Source organism: Erinaceus europaeus, chromosome 14 (genome assembly GCF_950295315.1).
Source record: "Erinaceus europaeus chromosome 14, mEriEur2.1, whole genome shotgun sequence".
Lineage (NCBI taxonomy): Eukaryota > Metazoa > Chordata > Mammalia > Eulipotyphla > Erinaceidae > Erinaceus > Erinaceus europaeus.
The window spans coordinates 21,103,994-21,122,066 of NC_080175.1; the positions used below are offsets into that span (position 1 = coordinate 21,103,994).

The window sequence follows — 18,073 nt, forward strand, 5'->3', positions numbered from 1 at the left end:
TGCGTTGATTAGGTTGTGATCGGCAGATGCAATATTATTTGATATGGATTGGGAGAGGTATATGGAAAGTGGGCCCTTCCAAGGGTTCCAGGACTGGGGGAAGTAGAGGCTCTATAGTGGAGATGTGAGGTTCCTGATGTCTTAGGGTTCAAAAAGACAATCGATAGTTAATGTTATCATCACATTATTTGGTAATTGGGTTAACTTTGAAAAGTCCTTTTGTTATGGTTTGCTGTACAGTACCCAGTATCTTGTATATAGCTGTGCTATTGGTTGCTTTTCATCTACTTGGTCTAGGCTTTTGAGAGTCCGCATATCAAATACACAGCCTATATATTAAAAAGACTCAGTCTGTGTTTTGAAAAACTTTGAGACATACAATTAATTTTCTCCCTCTCATATTAATTAACTAGTGATTTATATGACTACATTTTACTAGGAGTGTACATAAACACCATTCCCACCACCAAAAGACTGTGACCCATCCCTCCCACCCACTCCCACCCCCCACTCTCCCAGGAAGCTGCATATCTACCCTTCACCACAGGGTTTTTACTTTGGTGCCCTACTTACAATTTGGTCAGGTCATTCATTTAGTTTCCCTTTCAGATATTCTTCCTCAACTTCTGTTGATGAGTGGGATCATCCCATACTCATTTTTATCTTTCTGATTTAGCTCACTTAACATAATTCTTTCTAGCTCTGTCCAAGATGGGTCAGAGAAGGTGGGTTCATTGTTCTTGATAGCTGCATAGTATTCCATAGTGTATATATACCACAGCTTTCTCAGCCACTCATCTGTTGTTGGGCACCTGGGTTGCTTCCAGGTTTTAGCTATTATGAATTGTGCTGCTATGAACATAGGAGTACACACCTCTTTTTGGTTGGGTGTTATGGAGTCCTTGGGGTATAAGCCCAGGAGAGGAATTACTGGATCATATGGAAGATCCATGTCTAGCCTTCTGAGAGTTCTCCAGACTGCTCTCCACAGAGGCTGGACCAATTTACATTCCCACCAGCAGTGCAAAAGGGTTCCTCTGTCCCCACATCCTCTCCAGCATTTGTTGCTGCTGTCCTTTTTGATGGATGCCATTCTTTTTTTTATTTTAATTTTTTATTTAAGAAAGGATTAATGAAAAAAAACATAAGGTAGGAGGGGTACAGCTCCACACAATTCCCAACACCCAATCTCCATAACCCACCCCCTCCCAGGATAGCTTTCCCATTCTCTAGCCCTCTGGGAGCATGGACCCAGGGTCATTGAGGGTTGCAGAAGGTAGAAGGTCTGGCTTCTGTAATTGCTTCCCCGCTGAACATGGACGTTGACTGGTCGGTCCATACTCCCAGTCTGCCTCTCTCTTTCCCTAGTAAGGTGTGTCTCTGGGGAAGCAGAGCTCCAGGACACATTGGTGGGGTCTTCAATCCAGGGAAGCCTGGCCAGCATCCTGGTGGCATCTGGAACCTGGTGATTGAAAAGAGAGTTAACATACGAAGCCAAACAATTTGTTGAGCAATCATGGATCCCAAGCTTGGAATAGTGAAGAGGAAGTGTTAGGGAGGTACTCACTGCAAACTCTAATGTACTTCTGCTTTCAGGTATATATTTTGCAATAGTTTATGGATACATGTGAACATAAGCTCTCTCTCACAGAAACTGGTGTATATCTAGGTTATGGGACTTTGTTAGAAAGTGAACTACCTGAGATGAAATTAGAGTGTACTATAAAAGGAAAGGTCTCACCCGAGTAATGAAGCCGAAGGGTTGCCATTCCTCATGTGAAGTCTCTGGACACAGTCTGAGGTGAAGCATGTTGAGGTGGCAATCATTGCGTTGGTTAGTTTGTGATCGGCGGATGCAATATTATTTGGTTTGGATTGGGAGACGCATATGGGAAAGTGGGCCCTGTCCAAGGGTTCCAGGACTGGGGGAAGTAGGGGCTCTATAGTGGAGATGTGAGGTTCCTGCTGTCTTAGGGTTCAAAAAGACAATCGATAGTTACTCCTATGTTCATAGCAGCACAATTCATAATAGCTAAAACCTGGAAACAACCCAGGTGCCCAACAACAGATGAGTGGCTGAGAAAGCTGTGGTATATATACACAATGGAATACTATGCAGCTATCAAGAACAATGAACCCACCTTCTATGACCCATCTTGGACAGAGCTATAAGGAATTATGTTAAGTGAACTAAGTCAGAAAGATAAAAATGAGTATGGGATGATCCCACTCATCAACAGAAGTTGAGTAAGATCTGAAAGAGAAACTAAAAGCAGGACCTGATCAAATTGTAAGTAGGGCACCAAAGTAAAAACCCTGTGGTGAGGGGTAGACATGCATCTTCCTGGGCCAGTGGGGGGTGGGAGTGGGAGGGAGTGGGTGGGAGTGGGTGGGAGGGATGGGTCGCAGTCTTTTGGTGGTGGGAATGGTGTTTATGTACACTCCTAGCAAAATGTAGACATATAAATCAGTAGTTAATTAATATGAGAGGGGGAATATCAGTTGTATCTCAAAGTTTCTCAAAACACAAACTGAATCTTTTTAATATATAGGCTGTGTATTTGATATGCGGACTCTCTCAAAAGCCTAGACCAAGTATATTAGAAGCATCCAATAGCACAGCTATATACAAGATACTGGATACTGTACAGCAAACCATAACAAAAGGACTTTTCAAAGTTAACCCAATTACCAAATAATGTGATGATAACATTAATTATCGATGGATGCCATTCTTACAGGAGTGAGGTGGTATCTTAGTGTTGTCTTAATTTGCATTTCTCTGACAATCAGTGACCTAGAGCAGTTTTTCATATGTTTGTTAGCCTTTTGGATCTCCTCTGAGGTGAATGTTTTGTTCATATCCTCTGCCCATTTTTGGATGGGGTCATTTGCTTTTTTGGTGCTAAGTTTGCTGAGCTCTTTATATATTTTGGTGATTAGTTTCTTGTCTGATGTCTGGCATGTGAAGATCTTCTCCCATTCTGTGAGGGGTCTCTTTGTTTGTTTAATAGTTTCTTTGGATGTGCAGAAGCTTTTCAATTTGATGTAGTACCATTGGTTTGTTTCTGCTTTAGTCTTCCTATATTTATATTTAATCTCCCAATATTTTAAGGTGGCTAGGCTTTCTTTTTTGTTTTTCTTTTTTTGAGATGAAAGTGTTTTTGCATGTTTGGCAATCTAGAATTCTTCTATGTTCCCCTAAGAGCTCACTTTCATGATTTGACAGTCAAATTAATTGCCTGAATTACATTGTCATGATTCTCATTATCTTTATTGTCAGATCATAATATTGGATGTATTTTTTTTTAATTTTTTATTTAAGAAAGGATTAGTGAACAAAAGCATAAGGTAGGAGGGGTACAGCTCCACACAATTCCCAACACCCAATCCCCATAACCCGCCCCCTCCCATGGTAGCTTTCCCATTCTCTATCCCTCTGGGAGCATGGACCCAGGGTCGTTGAGGGTTGCAGGAGGTAGAAGGTCTGGCTTCTGTAATTGCTTCCCCACTGAACATGGGCGTTGACTGGTCGGTCCATACCCCCAGTCTGCCTCTCTCTTTCCCTAGTAGGGTGTGACTCTGGGGAAGCTGAGCTCCAGGACACATTGGTGGGGTCTTCAATCCAGGGAAGCCTAGTCAGCATCCTGGTGGCATCTGGAACCTGGTGATTGAAAAGAGAGTTAACATATGAAGCCAAACAATTTGTTGAGCAATCATGGATCCCAAGCTTGGAATAGTGGAGAGGAAGTGTTAGGGAGGTACTCACTGCAAACTCTAGTGTAGTCCTGCTTTCAGGTATATATTTTATAGTTTATGGATACGTGTGCACATAAGCTCTCTCTCACAGAAACTGGTGTATATCTAGGTTATGGGACTTTGTTAGAAAGTGAACTACCTGAGATGAAATTAGAGTGTACTATTAAAGGAAAGGTCTCACCCGAGTAATGAAGCTGAAGGGTTGTCATTCCATACGTGAAGTCTCTGGATACATTCTGAGGTGAAGCATGTTGAGGTAGCAATCGTTGCTTGGTTAGGTTGTAATCGGCAGATGCAATGTTATTTGGTTTGGATTGGGAGATGCATACGGGAAAGTTGGCCCTATCCAAGGGTTCCAGGACTGGGGGAAGTAGGGGCTCTATAGTGAAGATGTGAGGTTCCTGCTGTAATTTGATCAGGTCCTGCTTTTAGTTTCCCTTTCAGATCTTCTTAGTCAGCTTCTGTTGATGAGTGGGATTATCCCATACTCATCTTTATCTTTCTGACTTAGTTCACTTAACATAATTCCTTCTAGCTCTGTCCAAGATGGGTCAGAGAAGGTGGGTTCATTGTTCTTGATAGCTGCATAGTATTCCATTGTGTATATATACCACAGCTTTCTCAGCCACTCATCTGGTGTTGGGCACCTGGGTTGCTTCCAGGTTTTAGCTATTATGAATTGTGTGTGTATTCTACCGTGTGTGCTTTACTGGTTCCAAAGTGTTATGTAAAGGGTAACTAAAATAGGGAAACTAGGATGTATTCATGTTTAAGTTGGATGGAAGCAGGTGTTTCAATAAGGGTAGTTCTTTGTCTGTCTAGTGAAGGGGTACAGTAATGCTTAAACTCTCCTACTGCCTTAAAAATGGAAGCTATTAAATACAGATAAAGTTATCTCTGATATATTATAGTTCTAATGTGATTCTCTGGTATCTTTATATCTAGAGTTTTATTAGCTTATTAGTAATAGTTCCACCAACACAATATAATCTTATAGAGCAATGGACAAATTACGTTTTGACCAGTCGCAACCATTCACCCTTAAATAAGCTATGTAGAAAGACACCCATCATGGTGAGATGAAACATGTTATCTATATGCCATCATGTGTACTGTAAACCATTAACCTCCTAATAAAATCCTTTAAAATAAAATGGACATGGTATCATAAAGACAGTATACCTCTCTATGTACATATAAATAATAACACTCTCCTTATCTCTCATGAAAAGGCTGAGACAAAAACAATTTAATGCCCCTCCCTCTTTAAGGAAAATAATGGGAGATCCAGGTATTAGAGCCATTTTTGATTATTTTATACTGGAAAACTAAAGTACCCTATATGTCAGATGTAAAAGCAGCCCCCACCTTTAAACTTATCTGTATTATAGGCATCAGTTTTACCTATAGCAGAAATACATGGCATGTGTGTGGTAGTATACTGTAGACTTTGTGGACACTTGGTACTCAGGGCAATATATATTCACAATCAAATGTTTTTCTGTTTCTTATCCCAGTTGCCCCATATGAGAATATTCAAGGAGAAACTCAATGTGATGATACAAGGAAAAGGACAGTGGCTCAGAGAGACCAACAAGTTGAGGGAGAGCTTTCATTACTACTTCTTCTTCTTCTTCTCTGTCTCCTTCTCCTTTTCCTTCTCCTTCTTCTTCTCCTTCTCCTTCTCCTTCTCCTTCTCCTTCTCTTCCTCCTCCACCTCCTCCTCCTCCTCCTCCTCCTTCTTCTCCTTCTCCTTCTTCTTCTCCCTCTTTTTCTCGTTCTTCTTCTCCCTCTTTTTCTCCTCCTTCTTCTTATTCTTATTCTTATTCTCCTCCTCCTCCTTCTCCTTCTTCTTCTCCTTCTTCTCTTTCTTATTTTTATTCTCCTCCTCCTCTTTCTTTTTTTTAACGCTACCATCAACAAAGTTCTGTGTCCCCATCCCTACCCCCATAAGTAACAAGTATAGTTCTCCTACAGTCTTAAAAAAAGGTTTATATTTTGTTTGTTTTGTTTTTCCAATTTATATACTGAATTCTCTATATTTTGTATGTGAGTAAAATCAATTTTGTAGTTGTCCTTCACTTCTTACTTACTTCACTGAGCATAATCTTCTCCAGTTCCATCCACTTTATCCCAAAGGGCACAAGATCATCCCCTTGATTGCTGCATAATACTCTTGAGTATATATTCCATAACTTTCTTATCCAGTCATCTGTCTAAGGCCATTTTGGTTGTTTCCAGGTTTTTGCTATTGTGAATAAAGCTGCTATAAACATCCCTTCGAATCAGTTATTATAGCAAAAGGATATAATAGCACTTATTTACACATAAGGATTTTTCTCTTACAGTTTATTGATTTAAAATAAAAACTGGGGGCTGAGTACAATGGGTTAAGCACACATGGTGCCAAGCGCAAGGTGTAAGGATCCTGGTTCGAGCCCCCAGTTCCCCACCTACGGGGAAGGGGGGATACTGCACAAGCAGTGAAGCAGGTCTACACATGTCTCCCTTTCTCTCCCCCTCTCTGTCTTCCCCTCCTCTCTCCATTTCTCCCTGTCCTATCCAAAAACAACAACAGCTATAACAACAATAACAATCACAACAAGGGCAACAAAATGGGAAAAATAGCCTCCAGGAGCAGTGGATTTATAGTGCTGGCACAGAGCCCAAGCGATAACCCTGGAGGCAAACAAACAAACAAACAAAACTGTAAACCATTAACCCACCTCAGTTAAAAAATCAAAAAAAAAAAACAACTTTCTTGTGAGGTGGCACAGTGCATAAAGCATTGGACTCTTCAGCACAAGGTCCTGAGTTCAATCCCTGATAGCACAGGTACCAGAGTAATATCTAGTTCTTTCTCTCTTCTCCTGTCGTTCTAATAAGCAAATAAAATCTTTAATAAAAAAACTTTCTTAATACAAATTCTGTGGCATATGATGAATAAGATGATGTGAGTATCGGGGTTATATGCTCGTCTCCCCAAAAAAAAGAAAGAAAAATTCTGTTGTTTAACCCCTTAGTCTTTAAACTACAAGTAAACCTGACAAGCTGAGAGAATCCAGGCACCAGAGAGAAGATTATTGAGCTCAGGCTGCAGCATGAAAACTCAGCAGCAGTGCACATAAATTATATGTTGGGGCTGACAGGCAAATATATTTCAAGATAGAATCCTTATAAAGCTGGAGACAATTTCCTTCAGCTCCACGTCATCCTTTGATGTAGATTACCTATTATATTCTTGAGGTATTATGAAAAATGGATTTGGAGATATTTTCTTGACAGTGGGTAGACTAATGGAATCTGGTGACTATTTAAAATGTGCAGGGGTTTGTTATAACATGGTAATAGAAATATCAGTTGCATTGACAGACTAAAAAAAAAAAATCTGTCAGTGAATGATAATGAAGTTATTTAAATGTCGACTCACTCGCAAACATTTCCCAAACCCTAAATTATTTGTACTGCTTTAGCCTCATACATCCTAAATTATTAAGAAGCCAAGTCTACGAAGCAGCCAATGCGCCTTTGGCTTTGTAAGCTATTTTTATGCCACCAAATATGCTAGGACCAAGGAAAGGGACTGAGCCTAATGGGTTTAAGAAATAAAACAGAAAAACTGCAGCTGCTTGATTTAGAGGTGAATGTTATTTCTCTTTCAGGACATCTTTTTGGCATTACTTTGAGTAATAATACCCTATGTCCCCTATCCTGAGCTTCCCTCTACAGAGCAAGCCACTATTTCCTGAGCTTGGCTGTATGGCTTCTCCTGTTTGGGATAAAGTATATTTCCTTTCTAAGGTCTGTAAGTGGAAAAAGATGGAAGATGAGTGATCAAGATACTTCTTACAGCCTTGTGAAATATGCAGCCTGGATGCAACTTAACTCAAAGAATTTTTCTATTAAGATTTATTTACCTTTAATATAGTGCCAGGAGAATGAAGGTAGGGTCTTATGTATGCATGAATGATACCACAAAGTGACTTCATTGAATCAATTTTCTATTTTGTTTTGAGAGAAAGAGAAGAAACATTCCAACACTGCTCTATCTCCAAGAAATTCCCCCATGTCATCCAATTGAGAGCTTTATGTATGCAGTGCATATGCTCTACTGTATGAGTTACTCCCCAGTCCTCTCTGTATTAATTTTATTCATTCTCTATATGGAAAAGAAACATTCTGCATGCCAACAATACAGATTGGGGGGCTGGAGAAAAAAAAAAAGATATGTGCTCTGCCCTGATGACTTTGGGAGTGGTTCAGGAAATTGAAGCTAGACAAAGGTATCTTGATTAAAAAACAAAAATACAGAGAGCATGCTCACCATGTTAGTCCCACATTATCTCTTACAGCTGTTAACATCTGCTCATAGTAGAGACTACAGTAGCTTTTGCCCAACTTCTTTATTTTTACTTTATAGGAAACATACAGGTGACAGAAGAGTAGCATGTACCCAACAAATCGGGCAGTTAACAAAAAACAAAATATTACTGTTTTCTGTGTCCAAAACACTAAGAGTCCTCATAAGACAGTAGGAAACAAGGCATGTATCTTCCCTGCTCTTATTGAGCTTGCGTTCTGGTGATGGAAGAAGTGTAATAAAAGTAATAACTGAAAATCTGTCAGATAGGAGTAAAATATCATATAGAGACCATGAAAAGATAAAGAAATTCAAGTTTTCTCGGAAATAAGCAAACTTCTCTTCTACATAAAGAACTTAGGAGCCAATAGTTAAGGAGAGCTTTATATGTAGAAAAAAAAAAGTAGCAATGTTGGTGTGGCAAGGAGAATATAGGAAAATTGTATAAATATTGTTGACTGTAAACCCCATAGATTTGTGATCTGGGGCCCATATTCAGCTTAGGAGCCTTTTTGACCTCTGCATCCCTGTAGATCAGAGCTCGCATTCTGTGGTCATAAGTAGGAACGTTCCAAGCTGACCCATCTTCCTCAGGTGTAGCATAGAGTATGTTATCCATCCTCCCTTCTGAGGATGGAACATTCTCTCCCATTGTTGATCCAAGTTGAGGGCAAGATCCTATGGGGGCCCACAAAAGGGTCTATTGTGTTGTTCCTGATAGAAATGACCAGTAACAATGGAGAGAGGGATTTATTCGAGGTCTAGGCCCATCATGTCTGTTTATGAATCTCAGGACTCCCCAATTAGAGCCCCAGCTGATGGGATGACCTGATAGTGACTAAAGAGTTATAGTTAAAGTATGCCAGTCTCTTGCTCTTATTCAGCTTTTGCAGTCCTTGCTTTGATGAGGCTAGCTTTGGAGTGAGTGAGAGAAGTGTAATAGGAAGTAGGTGAGGAGAGTATCTATTTCATTATGAACTTGATACTGACTCACTATAGACAATTGTGTATTTTTGCTTTCGGGTATATATTTTGCCATAATTTATGGATACCTGTGGACCCATGCTCCATTATACAGGATCTGGTTTATATCTAGATTTTGGGACTTTTTTAGGAAGTGAACCTTCTGGAATGGAATTAGCGAATACTATGAAAGGAAAGGTATCTCCCGAATAATGAGGCTGAAGGGTTGACATTTCATGCCTGCTGTCTCTGGATACATTCTGAAGTGAAGCATGCTGAGGTGGTACTCGTTGCGTTGATTAGGTTGAGATTGGCAGATGCAATGTCATTTGGTATGAATTGAGAGAAACATGCAGGGAATTGAGCCCCATCCTATAGGTGCCAGGACTAGGGGTAATATAGGCTTTATAGAGGAAGTGTGAGGTTCCTGCTGTCTTAGGGTTTAAGAAGACAATAGATAGTTAATGCTATAATCACAGTATTTGGCAATTGTGTTAACTTTGAAATATCCCTGTTAGGATTTGCTGTATCATACACAACATCACCATAATTTATGTCCTTTAACATTATTTGTATTTAGCTGTGCCACCGGTTGCTTCTGTTCTCCCTGGTCTAGGCTTTTGAGAGAGTCAACGTATCTAAGACTCAGCCTATGTATTAAAAAGACTCAGTCTGTGATTTAAAAAGTTTGAGACATTCAGTCAATTTTTCCTCTCTCATATTAATTAAGTAGTGACTTATATGACTACAAATTGATAGAACAAATTGATAAACACCATTCCCATCACCAAAACACTGTGCCTCACCACCACCCCCTTCCCCATGAAGCTGAACATCCACCCTTACCCTCAACCCAGGGTTTTTACTTTGTTGCCCTACTGCAAATTTAGTCAGATACTGCTTTGAGATTCCCTTTCAGTTATTCTTTCTCAACTTCCGTTTATGAGTGGGATCATCCCATACTCGTCTTTATCTTTCTGATTTAGCTCACTTAACATAATTCCTTCTAGCTCTATCCAAGATGAGTCAGAGAAGGTGGGTTCATTGTTCTTAAAAGCTGTGTAGTATTCCATGGTATATATATATATACCACAGCTTTCTCAGCGACTCATCTGTTCTTGGGCACCTGGGTTGCTTCCAGGTTTTAGCTATTATGAATTGTGCTGCTATGAACATAGGAGTACACACCTCTTTTTGGTTGGGAATTATGGAGTCCTTGAGGTATATCCCCAGGAAAGGGTTTCTGGGTCATATGGAAGGTCCATGTCTAGCCTTGTGAGAGTTCTCCAGACTGCTTTCCACAGAGGCTGAACCAGTTTACATTCCCACCAGCAGTGCAGAAGGGTTCCTCTGTCCCCACAGCCTCTCCAACATTTGTTGCTGCTGTCCTTTTTGATGTATGCCATTCTCATAGGAGTGAGGTGCTATCTCAATGTTGTCTTAATTTGCATTTCTCTGACAATCAGCGACCTGGAGAAATTTTTCATATTTTGTTAGCCTTTTGGATCTCTTCTGTGGTGAATGTTTTGTTCATATCCTCTGCCCATTTTTGGATGGAGTTATTTGCTTTTTTGTCGCTATGTTTGCTGAGCTCTTTGTATATTTTGATTATTAGTTTCTTATCTGATATATGGCATGTGAAGATCTTCTCCCATTCTGTAAGGGGTCTCTTTGTTTGTTTGATAGTTTCCTTGGCTGTGCAGAAGCTTTTCAATTTGATGTAATCCCATTGCTTTGTTTCTGCTTTAGTTTTCCTTGCAATTGGGTTTATTTCATCAAAGATGTCCTTGAGGTTTAGGTGGGAAAGTGTTCCACCAATGTTTTCCTCTAAGTATTTGATAGTTTCTGGTCTAACATCCATGTCCTTGATCCCTTTGGAGTTGATTTTTGTTTCTGGTGAGATAAGGTGGTTCAGTTTCATTCTTCTGCATGTTTCGACCCAGTTTTCCCAGCACCATTTATTGAAGAGAGCCTCCTTCCTCCATTTAATACTTTGGGCCCCCTTATCAAAGATTAGATATCCATAGATGTGGGGGTTTAGTTCTGGGCTTTCAATTCTGTTCCACTGGTCTGTGTGCCTATTTTTGTTCCAGTACCAGGATGTTTTGATGGCGGTGGCCTTATAATATAGTTTGAGATGTGGGAGTGTGATGTCTCCATTTCTGTTTCTTTTCCTCAAGATTGTTTTGGCAATTCTAGGTGTTTTCTGGTTCCAGATAAATTATTGTAGTTCACATTCTATTCTGTTAAAGAAGCTTGGTGGGACTTTGATGGGTATTGCGTTAAATGTGTATATGGCTCTGGGGAGAATATTCATTTTCATGATCAGTGAGACATTTTATTTCTACAACTTCTTGGGGTAATTAGTTGAATCTTGTATTGATCCAGTGCTTAAGTATGACTGGTGGTATTGTTATTTCAAAGAGAGCATAAGGTCTTGGAAAAAATTTGCCATGCACTGAACTTGGTTTCACCATCCCTCAGAGCAACTCAGGTCATCTTTATGCATATAACAAACAGTTAAATTTCCAAATGCCTTCAACTATTCTAAAAGTCACTATTTGAAATATGTTTTGTGGACAGGGTAGTTTAAGCAAAAACCTTTGAATCATGTTTTTTCTTTACCCCTCCATTAAAAATATAAATGTATTATCTTTATTTATTGGATAGAGATGGCCAGAAATCAAGAGGGAGGGGGAAAACAGGGAGGGGGAGAGACAGAAAGACACCTACAGCACTGTTGCACTATTTGCAGCGCTCTCCCCCTGTAGGTGGGGATGGTGGCTTGAACCCAGGTCCCTGCACATTGTAATGTGTGCTCAACCAGATGTGCCCCTGCCTCTTGTTTTAATCATATGTTCACTTATTTTCCTGGAATGCTTGATTTTTTTTTTAGCTTCTAGGTGTTTTTGTTTTGTTTTGTTTTGTTTTGTTTTTCTAGCACAGAATAGTTGTTGACAGAAGCTCTTATTTTCACCTGCAGAGATGTCAACATGTAAACAAAGCTTTTAAAAAAGGTTTTTTTTGAAATGTTTTTAAAAGTAGTATAAATTTAAATTCAGTACCATTCTTAACTGTGTCTTATGTCCATACATATTTATTTTAATTTGCTCCCTTGTTTTGGCCTTTTCAACAAGAATCATTGCAAATTTTATGCATATAAAGTATATTATATTATTCCTTTTTAAAAAATGAAGCCAAGTACAACCTTTTTTTTCAAGCTTGTCATTATTATTTTGTTTCCCTTAGTATGTGGCTTGTAACAGTAATCATATTTGATATGCATCAGGAGTGGAGCCTATAATTAAATGTGTGGAATCTAGTATACAGGATATATTCATTTAAGATGTTCATCTACTTTGTCAGAATAATAACATTTATGTACATATATATGAATAATAAAACATTATTTCAGAAGTAAAGGCATTATATAAAATAATTACATAATCAAGTAAATCTTACATTTTTGGATCTTGGAAAATAGCCCACTCTCTCATACCTAGGAGTGGCAGTTAAAATATTTAATATCTATTATATTGACTCACCAGCTATCCTGCTGTTCAACTGTCTGTCTCTCTTTTGCTCTTTCAAAGCCCCAACTCTGGGTGATTGTAGCTCACACAATTCGTATGGTGTCAGATTAACTGGAAGCATCTGTTATCTGTGAAAGGGGGCTGGAGGTGGACTCTTGGAATTACTTTCCAGGGTGTACTGTATCCTCCAAGGTCACTGACTCTTCAGCTGGGCCTAAGGATGACTGGCATATGTGCCAACCAATCAGGAAAACCTCTTTTTTTTTTTACCCTAGAGGTAGTTTCTTGAGGAACACTATCATGCTAACATGTTATTCAATCCTTTAGTTGTTGAGTTGTGTGGAGATAGAGGAATTATGCAAGGAAAAGACCATACTAGTGAGGCTGGTAGAAGTTACTCAGAGAACTAGATATGGTAATTGCCATTTTTTTTCATGCATTGATTATTCTCACTCTTATACCAATGTATCCATTGTTAGTTTTACCCATGGCACAAGTCAGCATTCTTAACTTATTAGTATTGTGGGGTCATCCTAGACAACAGCTGCTAGTGCTACTAGTGTATGTGGAACTATATCATTTTTTCATCTGTGATTCTGTAATACCTTAATCTTTTAATGTATAACTCTGCTGGCATTGAGAAGTAAAATTTGATGCAAGTGTGTGTGTGTGTGTGTGTGTGTGTGTGTGCGTGTGCGTGTGTGTGTGTGTGTGTGTTTGTGTGTGTGTGAAAGAGAGAGAGAGAGAGAGAAACTCTGGGGCCGGGTGGTGGCACACCTGGTTGAGCATACATGTCACTATGTGCAAGGACCCAGATTCAAGCTCCCAGTGCCCACCTACAGGGGGGCAAGCTTTGTGGGTGGTGAAGCAGGACTGCAGTTGTCTCTCTGTTTCTCTTCCTATCTCCCGCTTTCCTCTCATTTTCTGACTGTCTCTATCAACTAAATAAAGACAATAAAAATTAAATAAAAATTTCCTCTGTTAGACACCTAGGTTGCTTCCAAGTTTAGGCTATTACAAATCGTGCTGCTATAGTTGTACACACAGAGTATGAAGCACAAGGACCCACACAAGGATCCTGTCCACCAGCAGAGGGGACATCTCACAAAGGACAAAGCAGATGTGCAGGTGTCTTTCTCTCTCCCTCCAAGAACAGTGGATTTGTAGTGCAATATCTTTCTCTCTCTCTCCAGGAACAGTGGATTTGTAGTGCCACTGCCAGCACCAAGCCCCAGCAATAATCTTGGAAGCAAAAGGGGGGAGGGTAAGAAAATAAAATGAAAGAAAAAAAGATGTGTTGCTACGAACAGAGCTATACACAAATCTTTTTTGTTGGGTGTGTTGGTTTCTGAGAATATATCCCTAGGAGAAGAATTACCAAGTCATGGGCTAGGCTCATTTCTAGCCTTCTGAAAGTTCTCTAGACTACTTTCCATAGGGGTTGGACCAATTTAAATTCGCACTAGCAGTACAGAAAGGTTCTTCCCCCACCCCACCCCCACCTCTCCAACATTTGTTGTCATTATCCTTAGGTGTTCCACAACAGATGTGTAGCTAAGAAAGTTGTGGTATATATACACATAGAATACTGATCAGCTGTTAAAAATGATGAAGTCACCTTTTCATCTCATATTGGATGGAGCTTGAAGGAATCATGTTAAGTCATACAAGCCAGAAAGAGAATGATAAATATGGGAAGATCTCACTCATGGGCAGAAGTTGAGAAATAAGCACAAAAAGGGAAAACACAAATTAGAATTTGGACTGGGTTTTGTGTTTTGAACCAAAGAAAAAGACTCAAGGTAGGGTGGAGGTGGGGCTAGGTACTTTCAAGACCCAGTACATGATGTGGAGGAGGACCTGGACTGGGAAGGATTGTTTTGCAGACACCTATCTTGGTGAGATGAGACATTGAACCATGTGTCAATAACTGCAGTAACTGTAAACCATTAATACCCACCCCCAGTAAAAAATAGAAAAAAGAAAAAGAAAAGAAAAAAAAAAAAAGAAAGAAAACTCCCTCTGTTGACGTGGCACTTCCCACCCATGTTGTGCCAAGTTTGAATTTGGATCTCATACGTTGCAATGAACCATCCTACCCAGTTAGCTACCTCTCAAGCCCTGATGCAGTCATTAAACTTTGGAAAATTAAGAATTAAATATGACACAGAAATAATAGCAGTAGGCTCAGAAGATACCTCTCCTGGTAGGATGTATACCTTACCATTTATGAGGTGAAGATTTGAGCTCCAGCATATGGGAATGCCAGGGGGATGGAGAAGCTCTGGTACTGTGATGATTATATTGTGTTTTTTTTTTCCCTTTCCCTGTCTTTCTCTATACAGCTAAAATAAAAAGAATAAAAAAAAATTTGCCAGGGAACAGTGGAATCTTATATGCAACCCTGTTGTTGTGATCAAATAATACATAAATAAAATAACTGTAGATGCCTCGGAATATTGTGATTGATAAAAATTATGATAAGAAAAAATGTATCTAATAACATGAACATGGTAAACTCTGCATGACGGTGCAGATGTCAGTGGAATCTAATCAGCCATTATCAGCTTGTCACATTGGAATTTCAACTAATTTCACACACATTCTCCAGAGTCAAATGCTTAAACAAATAAGGATATTTCCATATAGTGTGTGTGTGTGATTATTCTTATATACTCTTACAGTGTACACTTTTTGAGTATAAAAGTATTCATTGAGTAATTTAGGAATGAAGTTAATATAAATTGTAAAAAACAGTTCCTACTTCTCTTGCTTCCTTTTGTATTACCCATATGGGAAATTGAACTATTATCTCATCTCCAACAGAGAATACATTTATATTTTATTAACATTTCACTGGGCAAACACTACTTGCATATTTCACTCTCTTCCCATTATACCCTAGATCCCAGACAGGACAAAGTCTTAAACATGAATTCCAGGATCACATATTATTCAGCTTTCTTATGCCGGTGCTTGTTCTGGGGTAGATTCCAAAGCAGTGCTTCCAGAACACATTCTTAGTGAGAAGTTATCTATTAATGACCTATAGATGTTTGTAATAGTCCTTAACATTAGAAATGAATTAAATTGTTTATATTTTTCATGCTTATTTAAACTAGCTATTTTCTAGGCTTGGTGAAGTCTTATTTCCATCACTGCATTTAAACATTTATATATATATATATATATATATATATATATATTTATATATATATTTATATTTCAAATAAAGCATGCAGTTCTTGAGACTAAGTTTGTATCTTGGTGCTTAAGACAAAACATTAGATTTTCAGAGTCCTACAAATGAGTCAATGAATGAATAAATAAATTTTCTCTGGGGTCTTTTATATGTAAAATGAAGGCTGGGAGGAAATTTTGTTTCCTTTAAAAAATGGTTGTATATAAGTAACACAAAGCTTAGTGCCACAATAGCTGTATTCAAATTCTAGTTTATCTTTATTTTTAATTTTTGAAATAGCATTATTTATTATTTTGGATAGAAATAGAAATTGAAAAGTAAATGGGAGAGGAAGAGAGCAAGAGAAACATGCAGCACTTCTTTACATCTCATAAAGCTTTCCTACTACAGATGGGGACCAGGGACTAAAATCCAGGTCCTTGCACACTACACTGTGTGTGTTCAACTAGGTACAATACCACTCAACCCCTCTGGTAGATTTCACATGCATATAATATTTCTTATTCCACATGGTGGTAAAGTGATAGTATAAAATTATACCTCTTAATTCTATGATAAACTTATTATAAAAACTGCATCATGCATGTCTATTAAATATAAATTAATTAGTCACTGACCGATGAAAAGACAAAGATGAGAAAAATATCAAAAAGAACATAGCCAGGCTAAACTATAATATACTTCAAACTCTAGATTGTTTAATATTGGAAAGGGCCACTGAGTAAGATTCTGAACTTTTACTTATTATTAAGGCATTTTCTTACTCTTGAATAATAGAAAAATAACGATTGACCTTTGAAGGGATTGACCTACCATATATTCTGTGACTCATGTAAGCAAACACAGTTTGTAGATAAATCAGGAGAACCTGCTTTTTCTACATGCCAAAGATAAAGCGAATGTTTGGAAATGTCAAGTCTAAGAAAAGTTCTTTATTCCTTTGGTCAGTTCAAGGGGTACCCTCATTTCTTAATCTTTTAAAATTTACTGCATCTTGTATGCAGTGCATGTACATTAAGAAGCAGTAGAGAGATGGCGTTTTAATTTTTCCAATTCAATTTAAATGCAAATGTTAAACACTCACATGATGCTACTGTGTACATAATTAAGCATCATTATACATTACATGAATCATTTAGAAACCACTGGAGACTCATTCAACTATGTGAAACATGCATTATACTGACAAATAGCTGAATGATGTAGATCTCTATCTTCATTAACATTCTTTTTTGAATTATAGGTCAACAGATTATGGAACAACCTATGAGAAGCTTAATGATAAAGTTGGATTGAAAACAATTTTGAGCTACCTATATGTGTGCCCTACCAACAAGAGAAAGGTAAGAAACATATATTCACCTTGCTACTTATAGATGTTGTGCTTTGTGTCTTGGCTAACCTCTCTGACCACCAAAAACTCCATTATTATTAAACAGTGATTACAGATATAAAGACTTGGTGATTGATGTTAAAATGGTAAGATGGCTGACACCATTTTTAGATCAACTGCTGTGAACGTAGGGGTACTGGAAATAAGTATTTCATTGCCATTTCTGAAAGGCAGTAACAGGAAAGAATCTTTTTTAGTAGATGCTGCTGACGTGCTTGTAAGAATTCTGACCAGTCATAAAATACCAGAATGAGCCATGACAAGGCAACAGAACAGATTGGGTTTTCATTTGATTCCCCTCCTTTATTTTTTATTTTTTTATTTTTTACGTGGGATGAGTGGACTAGCTGAATGTAAATGACTGCATCATACTACAACAGGTTGGAGGTTTCATTTCTAAAGTGCACTCAGCCTGCAAACATTAGGATGGAAACATTGCCGAAAGGGCCTTTGAGGATCAGCATATACCGAACACTAATTTTACACATGAGAGAGCTAAGCTTCGAAGAAAGGAAGTACTTCGCTCCCATCACAGAGCTGTGGGCATATGGGGAATAGAATTCAGGTCCCTTGGTTGGCAGTATACCAATTCCACTGCACTAACTGCACCTATTAAGAGGGTTTACCTATTCTTAAGAAATGTCATGTTACCAAGAAGATTATGTTTGCTTTTAAGTGGAAATAGCTATAAACGAGGTAACATCCATTTTGGTTTGGGGGTTGTTTTTTTTTTTTTTTTTTTTTTTGCTTTTTTTATTATTATTTGTTTGCTTTGCTTTTCTTCTTTATGTCACTCGGGTTATTGTTGGGGCTTACTTCCTTCAGGATGACTCCATCGTTCAAAGTGGCTCTTTCATTTTTCT

General features: G+C 38.5%; 1 protein-coding gene across 3 annotated transcripts in view; it reads left to right on the top strand.

Annotated features, from left to right (window-relative positions):
- Nucleotides 1-18,073, top strand: part of SORCS1 (sortilin related VPS10 domain containing receptor 1) — a 633,466-nt gene that overhangs the window by 333,207 nt on the left and 282,186 nt on the right. For all 3 annotated transcript variants that reach the window (XM_060171368.1, XM_060171370.1, XM_060171369.1), the window contains exon 3: nt 17,061-17,160. In XM_060171368.1, the coding sequence (XP_060027351.1) occupies nt 17,061-17,160 (100 nt within the window). The remainder of the gene's footprint in view (nt 1-17,060; nt 17,161-18,073) is intronic.